Source organism: Hemitrygon akajei, chromosome 25, assembly GCF_048418815.1.
Source record: "Hemitrygon akajei chromosome 25, sHemAka1.3, whole genome shotgun sequence".
NCBI classification, from domain to species: domain Eukaryota; kingdom Metazoa; phylum Chordata; class Chondrichthyes; order Myliobatiformes; family Dasyatidae; genus Hemitrygon; species Hemitrygon akajei.
Window position 1 is genome coordinate 30,639,300 of NC_133148.1, and position 22,504 is coordinate 30,661,803.

A 22,504-nucleotide genomic window follows, 5' to 3' on the forward strand; every position below is an offset into this window, starting at 1 on the left:
GTGTGGAAGATCAGCAGGATCTTGGGGTTCATGTCCATAGGACATTCAAAGCTGCTGGGCAGATTGACAGTGTTGTTAAGGAGTATGGTGTGTTGGCTTTCATCAACCATGGGACTGAGTTCAAGAGCCGAGAGGTAATGTTACAGCTATATAAGACCTCAGTTAGACCCCACTTGGAGTACTGGGTTCTGGTCATCTCACTACAGGAAAATTGTGGATACTATAGAAACTCTCAAATTCATTATTTGCAAAATTGCAACTGGACAAAGAGAAAAGAGAATTGTTTTTGCTTTTTATCTTTTCATCCTAATGAGGAGGAAATGTGAAAAGCTACAAATGAGAAAACAATCTGAGGAACCAAAAGAAATTGGTGCACAGCATGATAATATAAATTGCATGTGATCATTCAAAGGAATCAACTTCACGTGCTAAATAATCTGCTCATTGTGCGATTTCATAATTTTATATGTTGTGTGAAATTGAACTGACCAACATATGTATCACCTACCTCTTCGTTATCAGTCATAAAGATAAAATCTCCATTCCAAGAATGGATAAAATATCTGATGAAGGAATAAGATGGAACCTTCGGTACAGCAAGCCATGTGGTGCCAAGATTGTAACTAAAATAAAACAAAAGCAAAATTTTTATAATTGAGTAATTTATTCTGTTACATTTCAAAATATTGTTTGCAGGTTCTGGCTCAACAATCATTTTCAGATTCAGATTCAGTTTATTGTCATTTAGAAACCACAAATGCAATGCAGTTAAAAAATGAGACAACGTTCCTCCAGAATGATATCACAAAAGCACATGACAAAACAGACTACACTAGAAAATCCACATAACGTTTGGCAAACCCCAATCCAGAGTCCGGAGAGGCTGCTGCGTATTAATATCACACTACCGTACAATTTTAAATACAAAATAAGTCATAAGAAATAGGGCAGTGAGTTATCATGCTGCATTTGTCAAAAGCGAGGCAGAACCTACTCTATATTCATCTTTAAATAAAGCTGAGGATTTAAGGCATTGGTCAGACCATACTTGGAGTATTGTGAACAAGAGAAAATCTGCAGATGCTGGAAATCCAAAACAATGCACACAAAATGCTGAGGAACTCAGTAGGCCAGGCAGCATGGATGGAAAAGAGTACAGTTGATGTTTCGGGCTAAGATCCTTCAACAGGACTGGAGGAAAAAAAGATGGGGAGTTAGAGTTAGGAGGTGGAGCAGGGAAACACAAGGTGATAGGTGAAACTGGGAGAGGGGTAGGGGTGATGTAAAGAGTTGGGAAGTCGAGAGGTAAAAGAGAAACAGGGCTGGAGATGGGGGAATCTAATAGGAGAGGACAGAAGGCCATGGAAGATAGCAAAGGGGGAAAAAGCACCAGAAAGAGGCATTGGACAGGCAAGTAGTTAAGGTGAGAGAGGGAAAAAGGGTTAGCCATTACTGGAAGTTTGACAGATCGATGTTCATGCCATCCAGTTGGAGGTTACCCAGATAGAATACGAGGTGTTGCTCCCCCAACCTGAACGTGGCCTCATCATGACAGTAAAGGATGCCATGGATTGACATGTCAGAATGGGAAGTGGAATTAAAATGGGTGGCCACTGCAAGATCTTGCTTTTTCTGGCAGACAGAGCGTAGGTATTCGGCAAAGCAGTCTCCCAATCTACATCGGATCTCACGGAAGCCACACCGGTAGCACCAGAATCAATAGATGACCCCGAAGGACTCACAGATAAAATTTCGCCTCACCTGGATGGACTGTCTGGGGCTCTGAATGGTAGTGAGGGAGAAAGTGGAGGGGGCAGGTGAAACACTCGTTCTGCTTACAAGGATAACTGCCAGGAGGGAGATCATGGGGAGGGACGAATGGACAAGGGAGTCGTGTAGGGAGCGATCCCCGCAGAAAGCAGATAGTGAGGAGGGGTGGAGAGGGAAAGATGTGCTTGTGGAGGGATCCCGTTGGAGATGGCAGACCATCCCCTTTTACTTCTCCCACCTTATCTTCTAGCCTGTCCATCGCCTCCGTCTGGTGCTCCTCCCCCTTTTCTTTCTTCCATGGTCTTCTGTCCTCGCCTATTAGATTCCCCCTTCTCCAGCCTGGTATCTCTTTCACCAATCAACTCCCCAGCTCTTTACTTCATCCCTCCACCCTTCCTGTGTTCGTCCCTCCCCACCCCTGCCTTCTAACTCTGACTTATCTTTTTTTTCTCCAGTCCTGCCGAAGGGTCTCAGCCCGAAACATCAACTGTACTCTTTTCCAGAGATGCTACCTGGCCTGCTGAGTTCCTCCAGCATTTTGTGTGTGTTGCTCGGGGTATTGTGAGCAATTTTGGGTCCCTTATCTAAGAAAGGATGTACTGGCATTTGAGAGGGTTCAGAGGAGGTTCATGAGAATGAGCTCGGGAATGAAAAGGTTAACATATGAGGAGCATTTGATAGCTCTGGACCTGTACTTGCTGAAGTTTGTAAGGACAAGGGAGGAACTCATTGAAACCTATTTAATATTGAAAGGCCTAGATACAGTAGACATGGAGAGGATGCTTCCTATGATGGGGAAGTCTAGGACCAGAGGGCCTCAGAATAGAAGGATGTTACTTTCAAACAGAGATGCTGAGGTGGAATTTCTTTAGCCAGGAGGTGGTGAGACTATGGAATTCATTGTCACAGGCAGATATGGAGGGCAAGTCAATGGATATATTTAAAGCGGAGGTTGATAGGTTCTTGTTTAGTAAAGGCTACAAAGATTATGGGAAGAAGGTAGATTAGGGTTGAAAAGGATAATAAATCAGCCAAGTTGGAATGGCAGAGCATACTCAGTTGGTCAAATGGCCTAATTCTGCTCCTATATTTTATGAATGTTTCTTATTTCATGTTAAATTGGATATACAGTACAACTGATAACCTGCCATCACACAGTTTGAAAGTCGTTATGGTTCACATTACGAGTCACCATATGGTTTAGCAGCCGATATTCATCATGCTTACTTTCCATTCAGCAGCAGTCTTATTCTCACACTCCTCTCCCTCTCACCAGGATCTAAGTCCCTAAGCTTCAATTCTTAGCAACACCCTAGGTGGCATGGTGGAGATACAGCTCTAATAAATGTAACCCCCTGGGTCGCCTCAGGCTCGTTCTCGTCTAGGGGGAGCAGCCTTCAGCCCTGCCAAACTGGGTAATCAGCTTGTGTGGATGCTGTGTGATGTCCCCGCCTCGCCCAAAAACAGACAGTACACCATATGCGATTAAATGAGTACAATTTATAAAGATTACTATAACTAAATGATTAATAACGATACAGTATATATGAAGGAAAAGAAAATAAAGAAAAGGTGCCAAACTTATCAAAGTCCAAACCACTTCGTGCACAACCGTTAGAGCTCAATTACTGAAGTCTTCTGGCAACCATTCGATCCCCTCCGAACTCCTCGACTCGCAGCTCAGGACCACCCGAAGTGGTCAACCAAGCACATCTATCCTTGTCTCCTCTCCTCGGGGTACCTCCTGGCCTCAGACCCCGCTTGGGGTCCGTTCCTCGCCCTGTTTACAGCATCGCGTCCTCTCTCTCTCACCCCCTCGTGCCGATCTCCCCAAAAGCCCACCAACAATAGCTTACAGACTCAGAAGAAAGAACAACATTAATCCCAATTGGTTAACAGAGGAATACAATTCTCGTTATCAGTAAATTTTAACCCAAACAAGCTTCCAGCACTCTCTCGCAACAAAGAAGCATTCCTACTTTTAACAAAGCCATTTTGATTAACATACGCAGTAACAAAGAAAAAGAAGAAACCCCTTTACATAAAGAAGGCGCAAGGCGCTCCTTCCCTCCCCTAGCCTGCAGGTCACCCTTGGGCGAGGTGTAATACCTTGTGCAACAAGTACAACAAATACCTTGTGCACTAAGTGCAACACCTCCCCCACCCCCAATAAGGGTCACGTGAAGCCACGGGAGCAAATGGTGGATGGTTGTATGAGCAGCTGGTGAATACCACAAACACCACTAACACCAGGCAGACAATCTCTGAAGTTTATTGATAATGGACGGGGTGGCCCAACACGTAAAGACACTGCCCAGAAGAAGGCAATGGCAAACCACTTCTGTAGAAACAGTTGCCATGAACTACAGACCATGATCGTCCACGACATACGACGCAGCCCGAAATGATGATGAAGATGATGACCCTGGTTCACATGTTCCATTCCCATTTATTACTTTTCAACTCATCAGGGCTCCGATTCCTACTCCCCCTTTAAACTTTGACGATAGTGGGGTGCGGCTCATTTTCTGCCTGGAACTCATACCGGAGGTGGAGATAGAGGCTGACAGTTTAGAGATATTTAAGAGACTCTCACTCGGGCAATGAATGAAACAAAAATGGAGAGTTATGGGCTATGTAAGTGGGAAAGGTTAGATTGATCAAGGCGTAGGTCGAAAGACTGGCACAATATCATGAGCCAGAAGACCTGTATTGTGCTGCACTGTTCCATGTTTTTCTGGTTCACTGTAAGGCATATTATAACACTGTGTAACATCAGTGATATTATCTCTATTCATGTCCTGGCAAACTATTTATTAAGCAACACACACAAAATGCTGGAGGAACTCGGCAGGCCAGGCAGCATCTATGGAAAGGAGTACCCTCGACATTTCGGGCCAAGACCTTTCCTCAGGGCAAACTATTTGATAAGTTATTTATCAAGTTCTTTTAAACTTTATAAATAGTTTGCCAGAAACAACATCAGATAGTCTGGAAAATATGCTGGTATCAACAAGAGATTGTTGATGGAGTTTGTCAGCCTGAGAAGGCAGTCCATCTAAGTGAGGGAAAACTTTCCAACCTCTGCTGCCTTGCGGCATACCCACTCATGGGAAAGGCTTCGGGAGTAAACCGAGGACAAATCCAGAGCTGGAGTCCCTAAGGCAGTCCAACGTTACCTTCAACCTCGTTCCTGCCAACTCCTGCGATGACACCGGTGCCAAGCTGTATCGGCCCTTGCCCTTCCCTTGGACAACATTGGTGGCGTGGAGAGGGGAGACTTGCTGCTTGGGCAACTGTCGGTCTTCCATACAACCTTGCCCAGGCCTGCACCCTGGAGAGGCTGAAGCAAGACTTTCCAGGCACAGATCCATGATCTCGCGAGACTAGCGGATGCAAAATTATCTAAATTTTAGATTGCACCATAGGATAATTCTCTCATTATCTAACCAATGTTTGATCATTTTCAGTGTGTCACAGTGGATATCTAGATTTCTAACAGTAGACAGCAAGATCTTATTCAGTGGCAGTCTACTACACTTGAATCATTACAATAACAGCTAGTTGAGTGGTGTCACAGCAACAAGCTTGCACTCAACATCAGTGAGACCAAAGAACTAATTGTGGGCTTCAGAAAGGGTAAGGCAGGGGAACACACACCAGTCCTTATCGAGGGATCAGAAGTGAAAAGGGTGAGCAACTTTAAGTTCCTGGGTGTCGACATCTCTCAGGACCTACTCTGGGCACAACATATCAATGCGGTCACAAAGAAGGCAGGACTACAGTTATATTTCATTAGGAATTTGAGGAGATTTGGTATGGCACCAAAGACACTCGCAAATTTCTACAAGTGTACTGTGGAGAGCATTCTAACTGGCTGCATCACCGTCTAGTATGGAGGCACCACACAGATTCAAAATAAGCTGCAGAAAGTTGTAAACTTAGTCAGCTCCATCATGGGCTCTAGCCTCCCTTTTGTTTAATTGTTTTTTAATACTAGCCTCCCTAGCATCCGAGATATCTTCAAGGAGTGATGCCTCAAAAAAGCGGCATCCATCAGTAAGGATCTCCATCACCCACGCGTATGTACATACCCACTCACACAAAAATTTTTAAACCAGATTATTATGGTGCTGAAATGTTATTGCTGTTCCTAAACTATTCTACAGCATACGCATCAAAATGTGAGGAGGTATGCCACACGATGCACAACCTTGCCATCATTTTGACGGAGCCCTTACCAGCAGCTAGGTAGGTGGCTGTGAAACAAGAGAGTTTGGTGTAGGCACATGGACAAGGAAATTGGTAGATATGATAACCAGGACAATTCATAAAACTGGGCTAACAGAAGTAATAGATCAAATCAAAAATAGTAAACCAATTGGTTGGATTTTTTTTTCAAACTTGCCAAGTCTCATGAAGACAGCAGAAGATTGGAAAACAGCCAAAGTGACTCCTTTGTTCAGGAGGGAATCAACAAGATGGGGAACTACAGGCCATTTGGATTAACATCCATTATTCACAATGTGCTAGTGTCACTAACCAAAGCAGACATGATTAATTATTTAGCAAAGCTGAATATAATCATATAAGCATGGTTTTATGAAGGGTAAATAATGTTTTACAAGTTTGCTCCAGTTCTTGAGGATGTTACATACAGAGTTGACAGACAGCAACCTATAGATATGTGAGGCCCTGCGTTGGTTGGGGGCAAGCATGGATGTTGTGTCCTAGCTGTCTGCGTTCAGTTGATACACGTTCCAGGGCAGTACGACGTGGAGAGCAAGCTGTGCCCACGCAGCAGGCTCCCCCTCTCCACGCAGCTGATGAGTAGTAGTCTCTCGAAGTCAGAGGAAGATGAATGTGTTGCGCAGTCAGCGTCTGTGGGCACGCATAAGACTTCTGAGGCCGAAGTCCGAAGCGCAGATATGGTCGCAGATGGGGCAAGAGCACCGCCTGTTGGGGCAGGAGCGGACGCCTTCCTGTGTCTTTCTTGACTCGCCTTGAGGCGCTGCATGCGCCAGTTGGCTTGGAAGTTGTTTGCTGCCTTGGAGCATAGATTGCGCCACTTGGACCGATCTGCAGCAGTGTGTTCGAGATCGCGGGGCTGGAGTTTGGCCCACTTAAGGTTTGACTTGAGGTTGTCCTTGTACCTCTTCCTTGGGCAACCTTGGGCATGGTTGCCCTGTCTAAAGGAAAGGCAAAGACCGATACAGTTTGGCACCAGCAGCATCGCAGGAATTTCCCATCCACTTTGAACTCAAGGCATAACTGCTGTAGGACTCCAGCTCGGGATTTTTCCTCGCTGTTTACTCTCGAAGCATTACCCATGAGTGGGTATAGCCGCATGGCAGCAGAGGTTTGAGACCAGAGTTTTCCTCCTCCTAGATGAGCTGCCAACCACGGCTAATAAGCCCCATCTGTCCAGAGCCAGTAATCCACCTTTGCCCCTTCTCCTGTCAGTAGAAACGATTCTGCCAAACTTTGTAGCTAAGCCACATGTGAAGGCTGGATTTGGTTGTCAGAGGCTATTTAAGATATACCCCATTAGGAGCATTTAATAGTTAGTAGGGGCTTGTCCCAACTAGCGCCCCACCCCACTCTCCTACCCACAGCTACGACAGCCATGTGAACCAACCTCTAGATACATGTAATGTATTTAGACTTCCAAATGGCATTTGACAAGGTGGTACAGAAGAGGCCGTTGCCTAAACAGGTAGTCAGAACTACACCAGAGGGAGACGATGGGTAGGCAAGGAGGTAAGATGAGACAGGGAAAAGGGGGATGGGGAATGGTGGCAAGTGGGGGGGAAGCATCGAGAAATCGATGTTCATGCCATCAGGTTAGAGGCAGCTCAGACAGAATAGAAGGTGTTGCTCCTCCAACCTGAGTGTGGCCTCATCACTGCATTAGAGGAGGCCGTGGACTGACATGTCAGAGTGGAAATGGGAAGTGGAATTAAATTGGGGGGCTACTGGGAGATCCCACTTTTCCTGGCACTTGGCGAAGTGGTCTCCCAATCTACATCGGGTATCACCAATATACAGGAGTACTGGATCTAGTGTATTAACCCAACAGACTCACAGGTGAAGTGTCATTTGTAGAGTCTTAAAAAAGGGTCTCAGCCTGGAACGTCAACTAATTACTCTTTTCCTTAACTACTGCCCGACCTGCTGAGTTCCTCCAGCATTGTTTGGGATTTCCAGTATCTGCAGACTTTCTCATGTTTGTAACCCTGGGATTCATTTTAATTAGTTTTGCTACAACAAGTGTATGGGACATTGGAAAAAAGTTGAATTTCCCCCATGGGGATGAATAAAGTATCTATCTATCTATCTATCTATCTTCATCTTCAGACAGGATGAAGAGATCAATACTCCCCAATGCCATTCGGCTTTACAATTCAACCGCCAGGAGTAAGATATGTTAAAGTGCCGGGGTTAGGACTCAACGTATTTAAGTAAACTACTTAAGAACTTTTTAAAAGCTATTATTAATGCTTTTTGAGAGGGTGATTTTAGATGCATATCATATTTTTACTGAGTTAAGTATTGTATGTAATTAGTTTTGCTACAATAAGTGTATGGGACATTGGAAAAAATGTTGAATTTCCCCATGGGGATGAATAAAGTATCTATCTATCTATCTATCTATCTATCTATTCTTGGCCTTCAGCCATTTATTTTTTGTTTTCATAACCTGAAGGAGGAAGAGAATATCAGGTTTCCAAGTCTACCAGTGACACAAAAATAAGTGGAAAGGCACTTATTTACAATGTGATTCTGCAATGAATACGGTTAGTTTGAGTGATTAGCAAAGGCTTGGCAAATGGAGGCAAATGTGAGAAAGTGGGAGCTTATACACTTTGGTAAGTGGAATTGTGAAGCAGATTATTGACCAGAAAGAGATAGAGCACAGGCAGGTCTAACAAATAGTTAAGAAGGCAAACAGCACGTTGGTCTTCATTGCAAAGGGATTGGAGATTAAAAATAATGAGGATTTATTATAGTTTCAGAGGATGTTGCTGAAGCTAGACTTGAAATACTGTGCACAGTTTTGGTACCCTTATCTTATAAAGGATATAACAGCATTGAAGGCAGCCAAAGAACAACTAGGATAATTCTTGGGATGGAAGGGTTGTCCTTTCAACAGAGGTTAGACAGATAGAGCTTCTATTTCTTGGAGTTTTTAAGGACTTACCCAAACCTGTAAGATTCTAAGGAAACTTGACCTGGTAGATAGTGAGATTTTTTATGTTTTTGCTGATGTGAGACAGTCACAAGCAAATAGTCACAGCTTCACAATAAGGGAATTCACATTCAAGATGATTATTTGAAAATCTGGAAAGTTACCTGTCAGTTATGTTGGCAAAAATAAAAACAAATCCTATCCATCCAACTGTTTCTCCATCTGTCTACCACTGTCAACAAAATGATGGAATGTCAAAAATCTTAACAAGCTGCATTTATAATAAACTGTTGTTATTTATTTCAACAGTTTGACATTCTGTTTTATTTCAGTAACAGTGAAAAAGAACTGAATTCTACAGCTGAGGTGACAGTCAATGCCCAATGACAATGCTACAAATTCCAAACTATATAACCATATAACAATTACAGCACGGAAACAGGCCATCTCGGCCCTTCTAGTCTGTGCCGAATTAATGAAGATTTTTTTTTCTCCTTTCATGTCAGTAATGTGCAGGTAAGATTCCAGGTACTGGGATTTCCTGGGATTGCTGGTGTCTTATTCAATCTGGCATTTGTCAACTGCTTTCAGCTGCCTAAAACATCTGATCTTAAATTCACAGATGGATCTTGTGCAGAGGAAAGCTCTCCACTCCGTCAGTATGCGGATTGTTGTGAAGAGAATAAATTCCTCGTGATGAATGCCATGCTTCCTGGAAGCAAACATGACTCCTTTATCTATAGGGAGTTTGCTCTGTCTGGCATTTGCAGTAGCCTGCACATCCTTGAGATTATAACCATATAACCATATAACAATCACAGCATGGAAACAGGCCATCTCGGCCCTCCTAGTCCGTGCCGAACTAGGACTATTATCCTTGAGTTTACAAGGGTAAACTCAGGGAGCCATGGACTACCTTCTACTTTGCTTTCTCTCACATCAATACTTCCTCCAAGCACAGCAGCAGAACATTAATAGAATGAAAGGTATACAAGGAACCAACTTGGTAGTATGAACTGTCACTGGTCTTTGCAAGAGAGATTTTGTTGCCTTATTCATTTTGAGGACACCTGCAGTGCACATCATGCAGATGTGGAGGCATTATGTGCTGCATGCTGTGTATTCAAGCAAAGCATGCACAGTGGATACTGCCAGAACAGGAGAAATAATGAAACCGAGCAGCTGAGGTGCATTAAGGAAAGCCTGAGCAAGTAAACAAAGGCCCTGCTCACACATGCTCATCCTCCAGATGAACAGAAGCGTATACCAGCCATACAGGATATAAGATATACCTGCCCCCTAAAATCCTCACTAATTTTTATAGGTGTACCGTAGAAAGCATTCTTCTAGGGTGCATCACAACCTGGTATGGAAGCTGTCCTGTCCAAGACCGGAAGAAGCTGCAGAAGATCGTGAACACAGCCCAGCACATCACACAAACCAATCTTCCATCCTTGGACTCACTTTACACCGCACGCTGTCGGAGCAGTGCTGCCAGGATAATCAAGGACACGACCCACCCAGCCAGCACACTTTTTGTCCCTCTTCCCTCCGGGAGAAGGTTCAGGAGCTTGAAGACTCGAACGGCCAGATTTGGGAACAGCTTCTTTCCAACTGTGATAAGCCTGCTGAACAGATCCTGACCCGGATCTCGGCCATACCTTCCAAATATCCAGACCTGTTTCTCAGTTTCTTTTTGCATTACCTTACTTTCCCTTTTCTATTTTCTATTTATCATTTATAAGTTAAATTTTTATTATATTTACTATCGATTTGTACTCCAGGGAGCGCAAAGCGCAGAATCAAATCTTGCTGTGATGATTGTAGGCTGTAGTATCAATTGTTCAGCGACAATAAAATAATAAAACAATAAAGGTAGTTCATAATAGAATGGCAACTTTCCATTAGCTTGCAAAATAATATTTTTAACCGCAAGCCATGTACCTTTCCACAGTAAAAGTTCTAACAATAATATAGAAAATTAATAATCAGCTGGGAGAATTAAGATCACCTCAATTTTTTCTGTGTAGGTTCACATGTGAATGGAAGGATCACTGAACTAATTAATGTGATGCAACACACACAAAATTGCCGGAGGAATTCAGCAGGCCAGGCAGCATCTATGGAAAAGAGTAAACAGTCGACGTTTCAGGCCAAGACCTTCCGTCAGGACTGGAAAGAAAAAGGAGAAGTCAGTGTAGGAAGGTGGGAGGAGGGGAGGGAGAAGTACAAAGTGGTAGGTGATAAGTGAAACTGGGAGAGGGTGAAGGGGTGAAGTAAAGAGTTGGAAAGTTGTTTGGTGAAAGAGATAAAGGTCTAGAGAAGGGAAAATCTGATATGAGAGGATAGAAGACCATGGAAGAAAGGGAAGGGGGAGAAGCATCAGAGGGAGGTGATGGGCAGGAAAGGAGCTAAGGTGAGAGAGGAAAAAGGAATGAGAAATGGTGAAGGTGGAGGCAATTACTGGAAGTTTGAGAAATCAATGTTCATGCCATCAGGTTGGAGGCTACCCGGACAGAATATAAAGTGTTGCTCCTTCAAACTGAGTGTGGCCACATCACTGCAGTAGAGTGATTTCTCGTGTTTGTAATTAATTTAATGGTTTACTTCATTATCCCTGTTTATCAAATGAGTGGTATTTCACATAAAAAATGCACAGCTCCACACTGAAAACACTTTCTCTAGGAATCTGCACTCTACAAGTATAAACACGTTGTTCAGTTCACCTTGGTATAGCTTGTGAGATCATGAAATTTCCTCCAGATTTGCTTCAGAGCCCACTGTATAGCTACCTTGTACAAGACCCTTCTCATGTTGAACTTAATGGTTCTCCTGGGCCCCTAACACACAACATTTGTCATACCATGTACCCTATTGTCTCAAAGAGGACAAACACCTTGTCATGGTTTGGAGGCGTGTGTGCCTCAAAGACATGGAGATCTACGTTCACTGGAGTCAGGACTTTATGCTTTGGCTTTTGGTAGGGTCACCCATACCAGACAGGTCAGAGGGTAGAGGCCAGACTAAGAGTGGTCCACTGGTCCTCCAGGATCGGAGGTTCAGCTCAGGAGTAACAACCCTGATGAGTAAAACAAAATTGTTACAGAAACAGCAATGAAAAATCCTGCTACATCTGAGTGTGATGGTATTCCTGAGTCTCCACCCAGGCTTGCATGACTGACAGTAGTGAAAACCGAGCTACTGACATGATGAAGGAAGCCATGAACACCGCCAGAGATGGAGGATCTTCATTACTGCCAAAATGCCTGTGGCATAATGGGCAGTAGTTGTTCCTTTTCACCTCTGGTGGCATATCGGGCTGCATTTTTTGCCATTTCCTTAGCATTTGTCTGTTTTTACAAGGCCAAGTTGCTAACTTGATGCTCAAACCAGTACGGATGGAAAGTGTGCAAGGAGCTGGCCGGATTCAAACCTGGGACCATTCTCCTCGAAGTCTGATGCTGATGATACTACACCACCGGCCAGCTAATGGGCAGTAGGCTAGGTATCTTACTGAGTAAAACTTCACATCATTATGAGTAATTAATGGAGTTATCTCCTTCTTCCATGCAACCTTTTCCCTTCACAGAAGCAAAGTGTTGCTGTTCCGTGGTCATCACATTCACATTGTTGAAGGATACTACACAGTAAAGAATGGAGAGATGCAGAAATTGAGAGAGGTCTCAGTCACATACCACTCAAGCATAAACCATGAATTTATTATTCCATTGACAGGGAACTAAATGGTGTCTACACAGCCACATGTTTTACCCATGAACAGTGAATGCAATCAATGCCCAGGTAACCATATTCATTCAGTGTCACTAAGTGTAAATATTAGAACTTCCTTTCTTTCAACAATGTTGGAGTTCTCTTATGAAATGGCTTGCAGCAGTTCGAGAAGATAACTCATTACTTTGCCAAATGCATTTAGAGACTTTGTCAGCAATGCTTCCTTGCACTAAATTAATTTTGAAAATCCTCATTCATCAACAGCTCCATTTCTTTCCTCCCCTCCTGCTCAGTATAGCAGTGACTTCCTGACCAAAATATAAAATCAGGATGTAGCATAAAATAACTACCGGTATTCCAAAACAAATGTATTCACATTCCATAGAAATATCAATTATTTATCCTGGATATTGCCGTAATTCCTGCCTTTTTATATCATACTTACTGATACACCAGTCCCTAGCATAGCTGAAGGAAGGCTAATCACTCTTGATGGAACAGATTTCAAATACCCTTTCGGGAAAGAGTAGTCACAAAGTAGCTCTGAACATCGAGGACCTGGCTTCAGGCATTCGAAGGTTCAAAGGTTCATTTGTTATCAAAGTATACAACTCTGAAATTATTTTTTGTCCAGATAGACACAAAACCAAGAAAGAACAGCAGCACGACCATCAACCCCTCTCCCACAGAAAAAAAAACAAACAAAAAGGCAACAGGAATATTAACCCCCAAATCCCCCTCCCCGTACAAAACATGAAAAAGATCAGATGAAAAATACAAAACAACAAAAGCCTTAATGTTTCAATCTCCCTCATTGCCTTAATGAACAAACAATGGAAGGTTTAGTTGCGAAATGGAATTATAAGCATAATGACAGCAGTTTGGACTTGCTAGTAACAAGCACTGGTGCAATGGGTATCCAAATGCTGCTACCCTGAAAAAAGACAGGAGTGATAACTGAATCACCCAGTCCTGATGAAGGGCCTCTGCCTGAAACTTTAACTGTTTGCTCTTTTCCATAGGTGTTGCCTGGCCTGCTGAGTTCTTCCAGCATTGTACGTGTGTTGCTTTGGATTTCCAGCATCAACAGATTCTCTTGTTTTTGTGAAATAAAGTTAAGTTTGTAGTAAAAAAGCAGCAAATGATGGGAAGTAGAAGTGGCACGCACCCAACATTTTCACATCTAAATGAAAAAAAGATTCTGTAAGAAGTGAAAGGAAGATGTGATAAGAATTTGAATCAAGAATATTACTCATTTCAGACTTTCCACTGGGTACTTCAGTACTAAAGAGCACAATCTTCAGATTTTTCTAGCCACAAAACAAATACATACTTTGCAATAATGATCTATTTTTCAAAGAAGCTGGGGAATGTGAAATGTATAAAAACATTGTAGTATGCATCTCATTTTCAAGACACACATTCCTCCTGACAAGATATTTTCAGTTAAATTTGATACCTCTTGTAAGTTTTCCCATTCCTTCCTCCTAACACTCTTTGTATCTGCTCCTTTAGCAAAGTGTTTTTTTTTTAATTTTTATATATATATATTCATGTTTTTATATTGTCCTTTATACTTATATTTCTGTGACTGAACCTCTTTTGGCAATTAAAACCCCTGCCACTCAAGAACACAACTGGACATGAAACACATTACATTTCATTTTGATGGCTTACGTCTGGTCTTTTTTCATCTTGACCATTAACGTTGTGGCTCAACCATGACCAATCTTGGATACTCGTGGTTAGTAAGGTTTTTATTTTGTTTAGGGAGATACAGCACAATACAGGCCCTTCCCAGCCCAATGAACTGCACTGCCCAGCAACTCACCTATTTTATCCCTTGCCTAATCACAGGACAATTTGCAATGATCAAATAGTCTATTAACTGGTATGTCATTGAACTGTGGGAGGAAACCAGAGAACTCGAAGGAAATCCGCACGCTCACGGTATGAACATAGTTAACATATAGTTACAACAATGCAGACAATACCATAATTGATAAAAACAGACCATGGGCACAGTAAAAATAGTCCAAAGATGTTAAAAGACTATAAGTTCGAAAGAAACTACCACACAGTTTCCACAAGTCCTCAGGGTCCCGATGGACTCTTCATCCCACGCAGGTGGCAGAAGGGAATACCCCCGCTATGGACTTCCACGGCGACGCTGGACTCAGCCTCGCGGACGCAGCGCACACTGAAAGCACCGCCAGATCCACTGGATTCTTACTGTAATCCAGTATTTTTCTCTCCCTTATCATGTATTACTGCCGCAAAGTTAACAAGTTTCACAACATCTGCTGGTGATACTAATCCTGATTCTGATTCATCGTCACCTCCATGGACCCTGTCTACACTTCTCACTGCCTCAGGAAAGTAGCCAAACTAATTAAAGACTCTGCCCACTCTGGACATTTTCTCTTCTTTCTTTTCTCAAAGGGAAAGTGGTGCAAAACCTCGAAAGCACATCACCCTAGCTTTAAGGACAGCTTCCATCCCACAGTTACACGACCATTGAATAGAACATTAAGATGGCTCCTTGACCTCATCATCAACCCGTCGTTGACCTGCACCTGATTGTCTACCTGCAGTACATTTCTCTTGACAGTAAATTCTGCATTCTGTTGTAGCTCTTCTTTGGTTCAACCTTGACGTATCGCTGTGATGGAGAACACTCATTATACATAACATTTACACACACACATTGCATAACGTTATACATAACGTGTTGGCCCGTGGTCTAGTGGATAAGGCGTCGGTCTAGTGATCTGAAGGTCACTGGTTCGAGCCTCAGCTGAGGCAGCGTGTTGTGTCCTTGAGCAAGGCACTTAACAACACGTTGCTCTGCGACGACACCGGTGCCAAGCTGTATGGGTCCTAATGCCCTTCCCTTGGACAACATCGGTGGCGTGGAGAAGGGAGACTTGCAGCACGGGCAGCTGCCGGTCTCCCATACAACCCTGTCCAGGCCTGCGCCCTGGAAACCTTCTAAGGGCGCAAATCCATGGTCTCGTGAGACTAACAGATGCCTTTATTCATAACACACACACACACACTCACAAACATCACCTTGTGCTGAGTGTACACATTTCACCGTCTTCCCTGGTACGTTCTCCTAATGGGTCCTAAACCAAGCTGATGCATTTCGGTTGGTTTTAAGGTGCCTTTCCTGCCGCACCCGGCAGAATATTCCATTAATGAGCGTATATAATTTGTATACTATATTTAGAAACATAGAAACATAGAAAATAGGTGCAGGAGTAGGCCATTCGGCCCTTTGAGCCTGCACCGCCATTCAGTATGATCATGGCTGATCATCCAACTCAGAACCCTGTACCTGCTTTCTCTCCATACCCCCGGTCCCTTTAGCCACAAGGGCCATATCTAACTTCCTCTTAAATATAGCCAATGAACTGGCCTCAACTGTTTCCTGTGGCAGAGAATTCCACAGATTCACCACTCTCTGTGTGAAGAAGTTTTTCCTCATCTCAGTCCTAAAAGGCTTCCCCTTTATCCTTAAACTGTGACCCCTCGTTCTGGACTTCCCCAACATCGGAAACAATCTTCCTGCATCTAGCCTGTCCAATCCCTTTAGAATTTTATACGTTTCAATAAGATCCCCCCTCAATCTTCTAAATAAGATAGGTACTTCAGTTTATGTGTTTTTATTTATTGAGATACAGCGTGGAATAGGCACATCTGCCCCGTCGAGCTGCACTGCCCAGCAACTCCCAATTTAATCCTATCTGTCAGGACCAATCAACCTATCAACCGGTACCTCTTTGGACTGTGGGAGGAAACCAGATCACCCAGAAGAAGCCCACACGGTCACAGGGAGAATGAATAAAGTGGCAGGAACTGAACCTGGTGCGCTGGTATTGTAAAACGTTTTGTGCTAACCTCTGCACTACTATGCCAGCATGTTTGTAACTACATTGTGGGGTGCATCATACTCTAATTCATGTATCGTCTTAAGTTAACTTTGCTGGTAATTAAAGATAGTATGTCCTAGGGCCTAAAAAACAGCAGCAGATTGCCCTCAGTAAGAGAGAGAGAGAGAGAGAGATAGGGGCTGCCAGGAATTCACACTGAAAGCATAAGAGTGGATCGAGTATTGGAATCTCATGTGGATAGGGTGGTGAAGAAAGCTCTTTGTATGCTGGCCTTTATAAATCAGAGCATGGAGTATAGGAGTTGGGAAGTAATATTAAAATTGTACAAGGCATTGGTGAGGCCAAATTTGGAGTATTGTGTACAGTTCTGGTCACCGACTTACAGGAAAGATGTCAACAAAATAGAGAGAGTACAGAGGAGATTTACGAGAATGTTACCTGGGTTTCAGCACCTAAGTTACAGGGAAAGGTTGAACAAGTTAGGTCTTTATTCTTTGGAGCATAGAAGGTTGAGGGGGGACTTGATAGAGGTATTTAAAATGATGAGGGGGATAGATAGAGTTGACGTGGATAGGCTTTTTCCATTGAGAGTAGGGGAGATTCAAACAAGAGGACATGAGTTGAGAGTTAAGGGCCAAAAGTTTAAGGATAACACGAGGGGTAAGTTCTTTACTCAGAGAGTGGTAGCTGTGTGGAATGAGCTTCCAGCAGAAGTGGTAGAGGCAGGTTTGATATTGTCATTTAAAAAAAAATTGGATAGGTATATGGATAGGAAAGGAATGGAGGGTTATGAGCTGAGTGCAGGTCGGTGGGACTAGGTGAGAGTAAGCGTTGGGCAGGGACAAGAAGGGCCGAGATGGCCTGTTTCCGTGCTGTAATTGTTATATGGTTATATAAAGCTAGATCCAACCAACAGAAACACATCAAACTCTACCATTTTTGGTGGTGTGAAAGCAACTCATTAAGAGCAAGCAGGTCATCAACTGCAATATCTTCTAGTTCTATTAAGCAATAATGATGCACTAAGCCCAATAACTGGGCTCTCGTTGTACACTGTCCATTCTTGCATGCTTCTCCTGGGCACGTTCTCCCCACCCTCCCCACCAGATGCTGCAGGATCTTTCGGCCATAAATGATGTTCTCCACACTCCAGGTCACTGGCCATACATGTAGTTGTTTCGTTTGTAAAATGAATGATTTCCAGCAGGTCCTTGCTAACTTATGTCAGTATTGCTGAGATACAGAGGGCCATGTTCAGTATTTATTTATGGATGGAAAGTAAATTTGTTTTTTGGCTCTTACTGGCCCCACAAGTGATGGCATGAAACTTTAGGAACAGTCATTTGACCATTGGCTCAGTATTTTATTGGCTCAGTATTGAGAGCTCTGTTTCAGAATCAGAATCAAGTTTATAATCACCAGAATGTGTTGTAAAACTTGTTAACTTAGCCCCAGTTCAATGCAATACATAATATAGAAGGGAAAAAATAAATAAATAAGTAAATCAGCAACAGTATACATATATTGATTTAAAATCATGCAAAAAACAGAATATATATTGAAAAAGTAAGGTAGGGTTCACAAGTTCCATGTCCATTTAGGAATGGGATGACAGAGGGGAAGAAGCTGTTCCTGAATCGCTGAGTGTGTGCCTTCAGGCTTCTGTATCTCCTCCCTGATGGTAACAGTGAGAAAAGGGCATGCCCTGGGTGCTGGAGGTCCTTAATGACGGACACTGCCTTTCTGAGACACTGCTCCTTGGAGATGTCCTGGGTACTTTGTAGGCTGGTACCCAAGATCAAGGCAACTAAATTTATGACCCTCTGCAGCTTCTTTCGGTCCTATGCAATACCCACCCACCCCCATACCAGACAGTGATGCAGCCTGTCAGAAGCTCTCCACAGTACATCTATAGAAGTTTTTGGGTGTATTTGTTGACATACTAAATTTCTTCAATCTCCTAATGAAGTATGGTCGCTTTCTTGCCTTCTTTATAACTGCATCGATATGTTGGGACCAGGTTAGACCCTCAGAGATCTTGACTCCCAGGAACTTGAAACTGCTCACTCTTTAATTATTTGCCCTTTAATTACTGCATGTTGGTATTAAGAAGCAGTAAATCTGCCCGAATTTCAATTCTTCTAAACAGCAAGTTTCGAAAAATGAAATAATTGGTACTGGTAGCTTACCGTATAGCTGTGAAAATTCCACGCAGAAGACAAAATAATAAACATCCACTGATTTCCTAATATATGCCACATTTAAATATGGGGGCACACTAGCATGGTGGTTGGCATAACGGTTTACAGTACAGGCAATCCAACTTCAATTCCCAATGCTGTCTGCAAGGAGATTGTACATTCTCCCCACGACTTCCTGGTGCTCCGGTTTTGTCCCACTATCCAAAGACGTACCCGCTGGTAGGTAACTTGGTTGTTGCAAATTGTCCCATGATTAGGCTAGGATTAAATTGGGAATTGCTGAGCAGCGTGGCTTGAAGGGCCAATTCTGCGCTGTGTCTCAATAATAGACAATAGACAATAGGTGCAGAAGTAGACCATTCGGCCCCTTGAGCCTGTACCACCATTTTGAGATCATGGCTGATCAATTACTATCAATATCCGGTTCCTGCCTTGTCCCCATATCCCTTGATTCCCCTATCCATAAGATACCTATCTAGCTCCTTCTTGAAAGCATCCAGAGAATTGGCCTCCACTACCTTCCGAGGCAGTGCATTCCAGACCCCCACAACTCTCTGGGAGAAGAAGTTCTTCCTTAACTCTGTCCTAAATGACCTACCCCTTATTCTCAAACCATGCCTTCTGGTACTGGACTCTCCCAGCATCTGGAACATATTTCCTGCCTCTATCTTGTCCAATCCCTTAATAATCTTATATGATTCAATCAGATCCCCTCTCAATCTCCTTAATTCCAGCGTGTACAAGCCCAGTCTCTCTAACCTCTCTGCGTAAGACAGTCCAGACATCCCAGGAATTAACCTCGTGAATCTACGCTGCACTTCCTCTACAGCCAGGATGTCCTTCTTTAACCCTGGAGACCAAAACTGTACACAATACTCCAGGTGTGGTCTCACCAGGGCTCTGTACAAATGCAAGAGGATTTCCTTGCTCTTGTACTCAATTCCTTTTGTAATAACGGCCAACATTCCATTAGCCTTCTTCACTGTCTGCTGCACTTGTTCATTCACCTTCAGTGACTGATGAACAAGGACTCCTAGATCTCTTTGTATTTCTCCCTTACCTAACTCTACACCATTCAGATAATAATCTGCCTTCCTGTTCTTACTCCCAAAGTGGATAACCTCACACTTATTCACATTAAACGTCATCTGCCAAGTATCTGCCCACTCACCCAGCCTATCCAAGTCACCCTGAATTCTCCTAACATCCTCATCACATGTCACACTGCCACCCAGCTTAGTATCATCAGCAAACTTGCTGATGTTATTCTCAATGCCTTCATCTAAATCAGTGATGTAAATCGTAAACAGCTGTGGTCCCAATACCGAGCCCTATGGCACCCCACTAGTCACCACCTGCCATTCCGAGAAACACCCATTCACCGCTACCCTTTGCTTTCTATCTGCCAACCAGTTTTCTATCCATGTCAATGTCTTCCCCCCGATGCCTTGAGCTTTGATTTTACCCACCAATCTCCTATGTGGGACCTTATCAAATACCTTCTGAAAATCGAGGTACACTACATCCACTGGATCTCCCCCGTCTAACTTCCTGGTTACATCCTTGAAAAACTCCAACAGATTAGTCAAGCATGATTTACCCTTGGTAAATCCATGCTGGCTCGGCCCAATCCTATCACTGCTATCTAGATATGCCACTATTTCATCCTTAATAATGGACTCTAGCATCTTCCCCACCACCGATGTCAGGCTGACAAGTCGATAGTTCTCTGTTTTCTCCCTCCCTCCTTTCTTAAAAAGTGGGATAACATCAGCCATTCTCCAATCCTCAGGAACTGATCCTGAATCTAAGGAACATTGGAAAATGATTACCAATGCATCCGCAATTTCCAGGGCCACCTCCTTTAGTACCCTAGGATGCAGACCATCTGGACCTGGGGATTTGTCAGCCTTCAGTCCCATCAGTCTTCTCATCACCGTTTCCTTCCTAATGTCAATCTGTTTCATTTCCTCTGTTACCCTATGTCCTTGGCCCATCCATACATCTGGGACATTCTCTACTACACACTTAATATTCCGGAACCGTGTCATCCCCACCTGTCCTTTATTCTTCCTCTCGCTATCCTCTCTCACATTCTGGATCCCCGCCCCCTGCAAATTTAGTTTAAACACCCCCCCCCCCCCCACAAGAAGCACTAGCAAACTTCCCTGCAAGAATGTTAGTACCGCTCCAGTTCAAGTGTAAACCGTCCCTTCGGAACAGATCCCACCTTCCCTGGAACAAAGCCCAATTATCTACAAACCTGAAGCCCTCCCTCCTGCACCATCCTCTCAGCCACGAATTAATCTTTATAATCTTTCTGTTCCTTGCCTCACTTGCACGTGGCACAGGTAGCAATCCTGAGATTGTTACCCCGGAGGTCCTGCTCTTCAGCTTCGCACCTAATTCCCTGAACTCCCTACGCAGGACCCCCTCACTCATCCTACCCACGTCATTGATCCCTACATGGACCACAACATCTGGATTCTTGCCCTCCCTCTCGAGAATAACCTGCACCCGATCTGAGATGTCTCGGACCCCGGCACCAGGGAAGCAACATACCATTCGAGACTCCCGATATTCCCCACAAAATCTCCTATCCGCCCCCCTGACTATAGAATCCCCTATCAATACTGCTCTCTTCTCTTCCCTCCTCCCCTTCCTAGTCGAGGGTCCAACCTCAGTGCCAGAGACAGGACCACTGCAGCTTGTTCCTGGTAGGTCATCCCCACCAACAGTATCCAAAAAGGTATATTTATTTTTGATGGGAATGGCCACAGGGCTGCTCTTCTCTCTCTGTCTGCTCCCCCTGCCTCTCTTGACTGTCACCCATTTGCCTACCTCCTGTCTTTTCGGTGTGACTACCTCCCGATAACTCTTATCTATCTCTGCCTCTGCCTCTCTGAATGATCCGTAGTTCATTCAGCTCCTGCTCCAATTCCCTAACTCGGTCTGATAGGAGCTGCAGCTGGATGCACCTATTGCAGGTGTGGTCATAACGTCAATAAAACCCATAGCTTCCCCTCGAGCAGACACAAGTTATGACTGCTTAGGACATAAAAATAGGTAGTTGACACAAAGTGACTTCCTGTAATCAAAAAATGCATTTGCTTTTCCTCATTGAACTTGGGATTGTTGAAGTAGTAAAGAGTTAGCTTGTATCTCTTTCTGATACAAGCCAACTCTCGTTATTACTTCACCAACAATCCAAACATTCAAACTGATGCCCAAAGGATGAGAAGATGTAAATGCAACATCGCTGCAGTAATAGCCACAGCCATTTCCTCCACATGCGCTAATTCAATGCTGAGTTCCTCAAGATGTTTGCTCTTAGCCATTGTTCCACACAAGCTAATTTTTCTTTAAACAGTCAAAAAGTTTAACAAGTTAAAATAAGCATCTAAATTAAAACAAATGGAATTTATTCTATTTTATTATTCCAGTTTCTTCTCCAATCCTTTCTCACCCTGATGAAGAGTTTCAGCCCAAAACATCAACTGTTTATTCCTTTCTATAGACACTGCTTGACCTACTGAGTTGCACCAGTATTTTTGTGTGTGGTGCTCTGAATTGATGGGTAAAGAAGCAACGGCAACATCTATAATCTTTTAAGAGAAGCATAATCATTCCGAGCCAAGTCATTGGGTATATTTAAAGTGGAAGTTGATAGGTTTGTAACTATTCACAAAGGTTTCAGGGAGAAGGCAGGAGAATTG

The 22,504-nt window shown here is 43.5% G+C and overlaps 1 protein-coding gene across 1 annotated transcript in view; it reads right to left on the reverse strand.

Annotated features, from left to right (window-relative positions):
• Nucleotides 1-22,504, reverse strand: part of LOC140716264 (cation channel sperm-associated auxiliary subunit gamma-like) — a 164,544-nt gene that overhangs the window by 81,182 nt on the left and 60,858 nt on the right. The window contains exon 15 of the mRNA XM_073028874.1: nucleotides 509-623. Coding sequence (XP_072884975.1) covers nucleotides 509-623 — 115 coding nt within the window. The remainder of the gene's footprint in view (nucleotides 1-508; nucleotides 624-22,504) is intronic.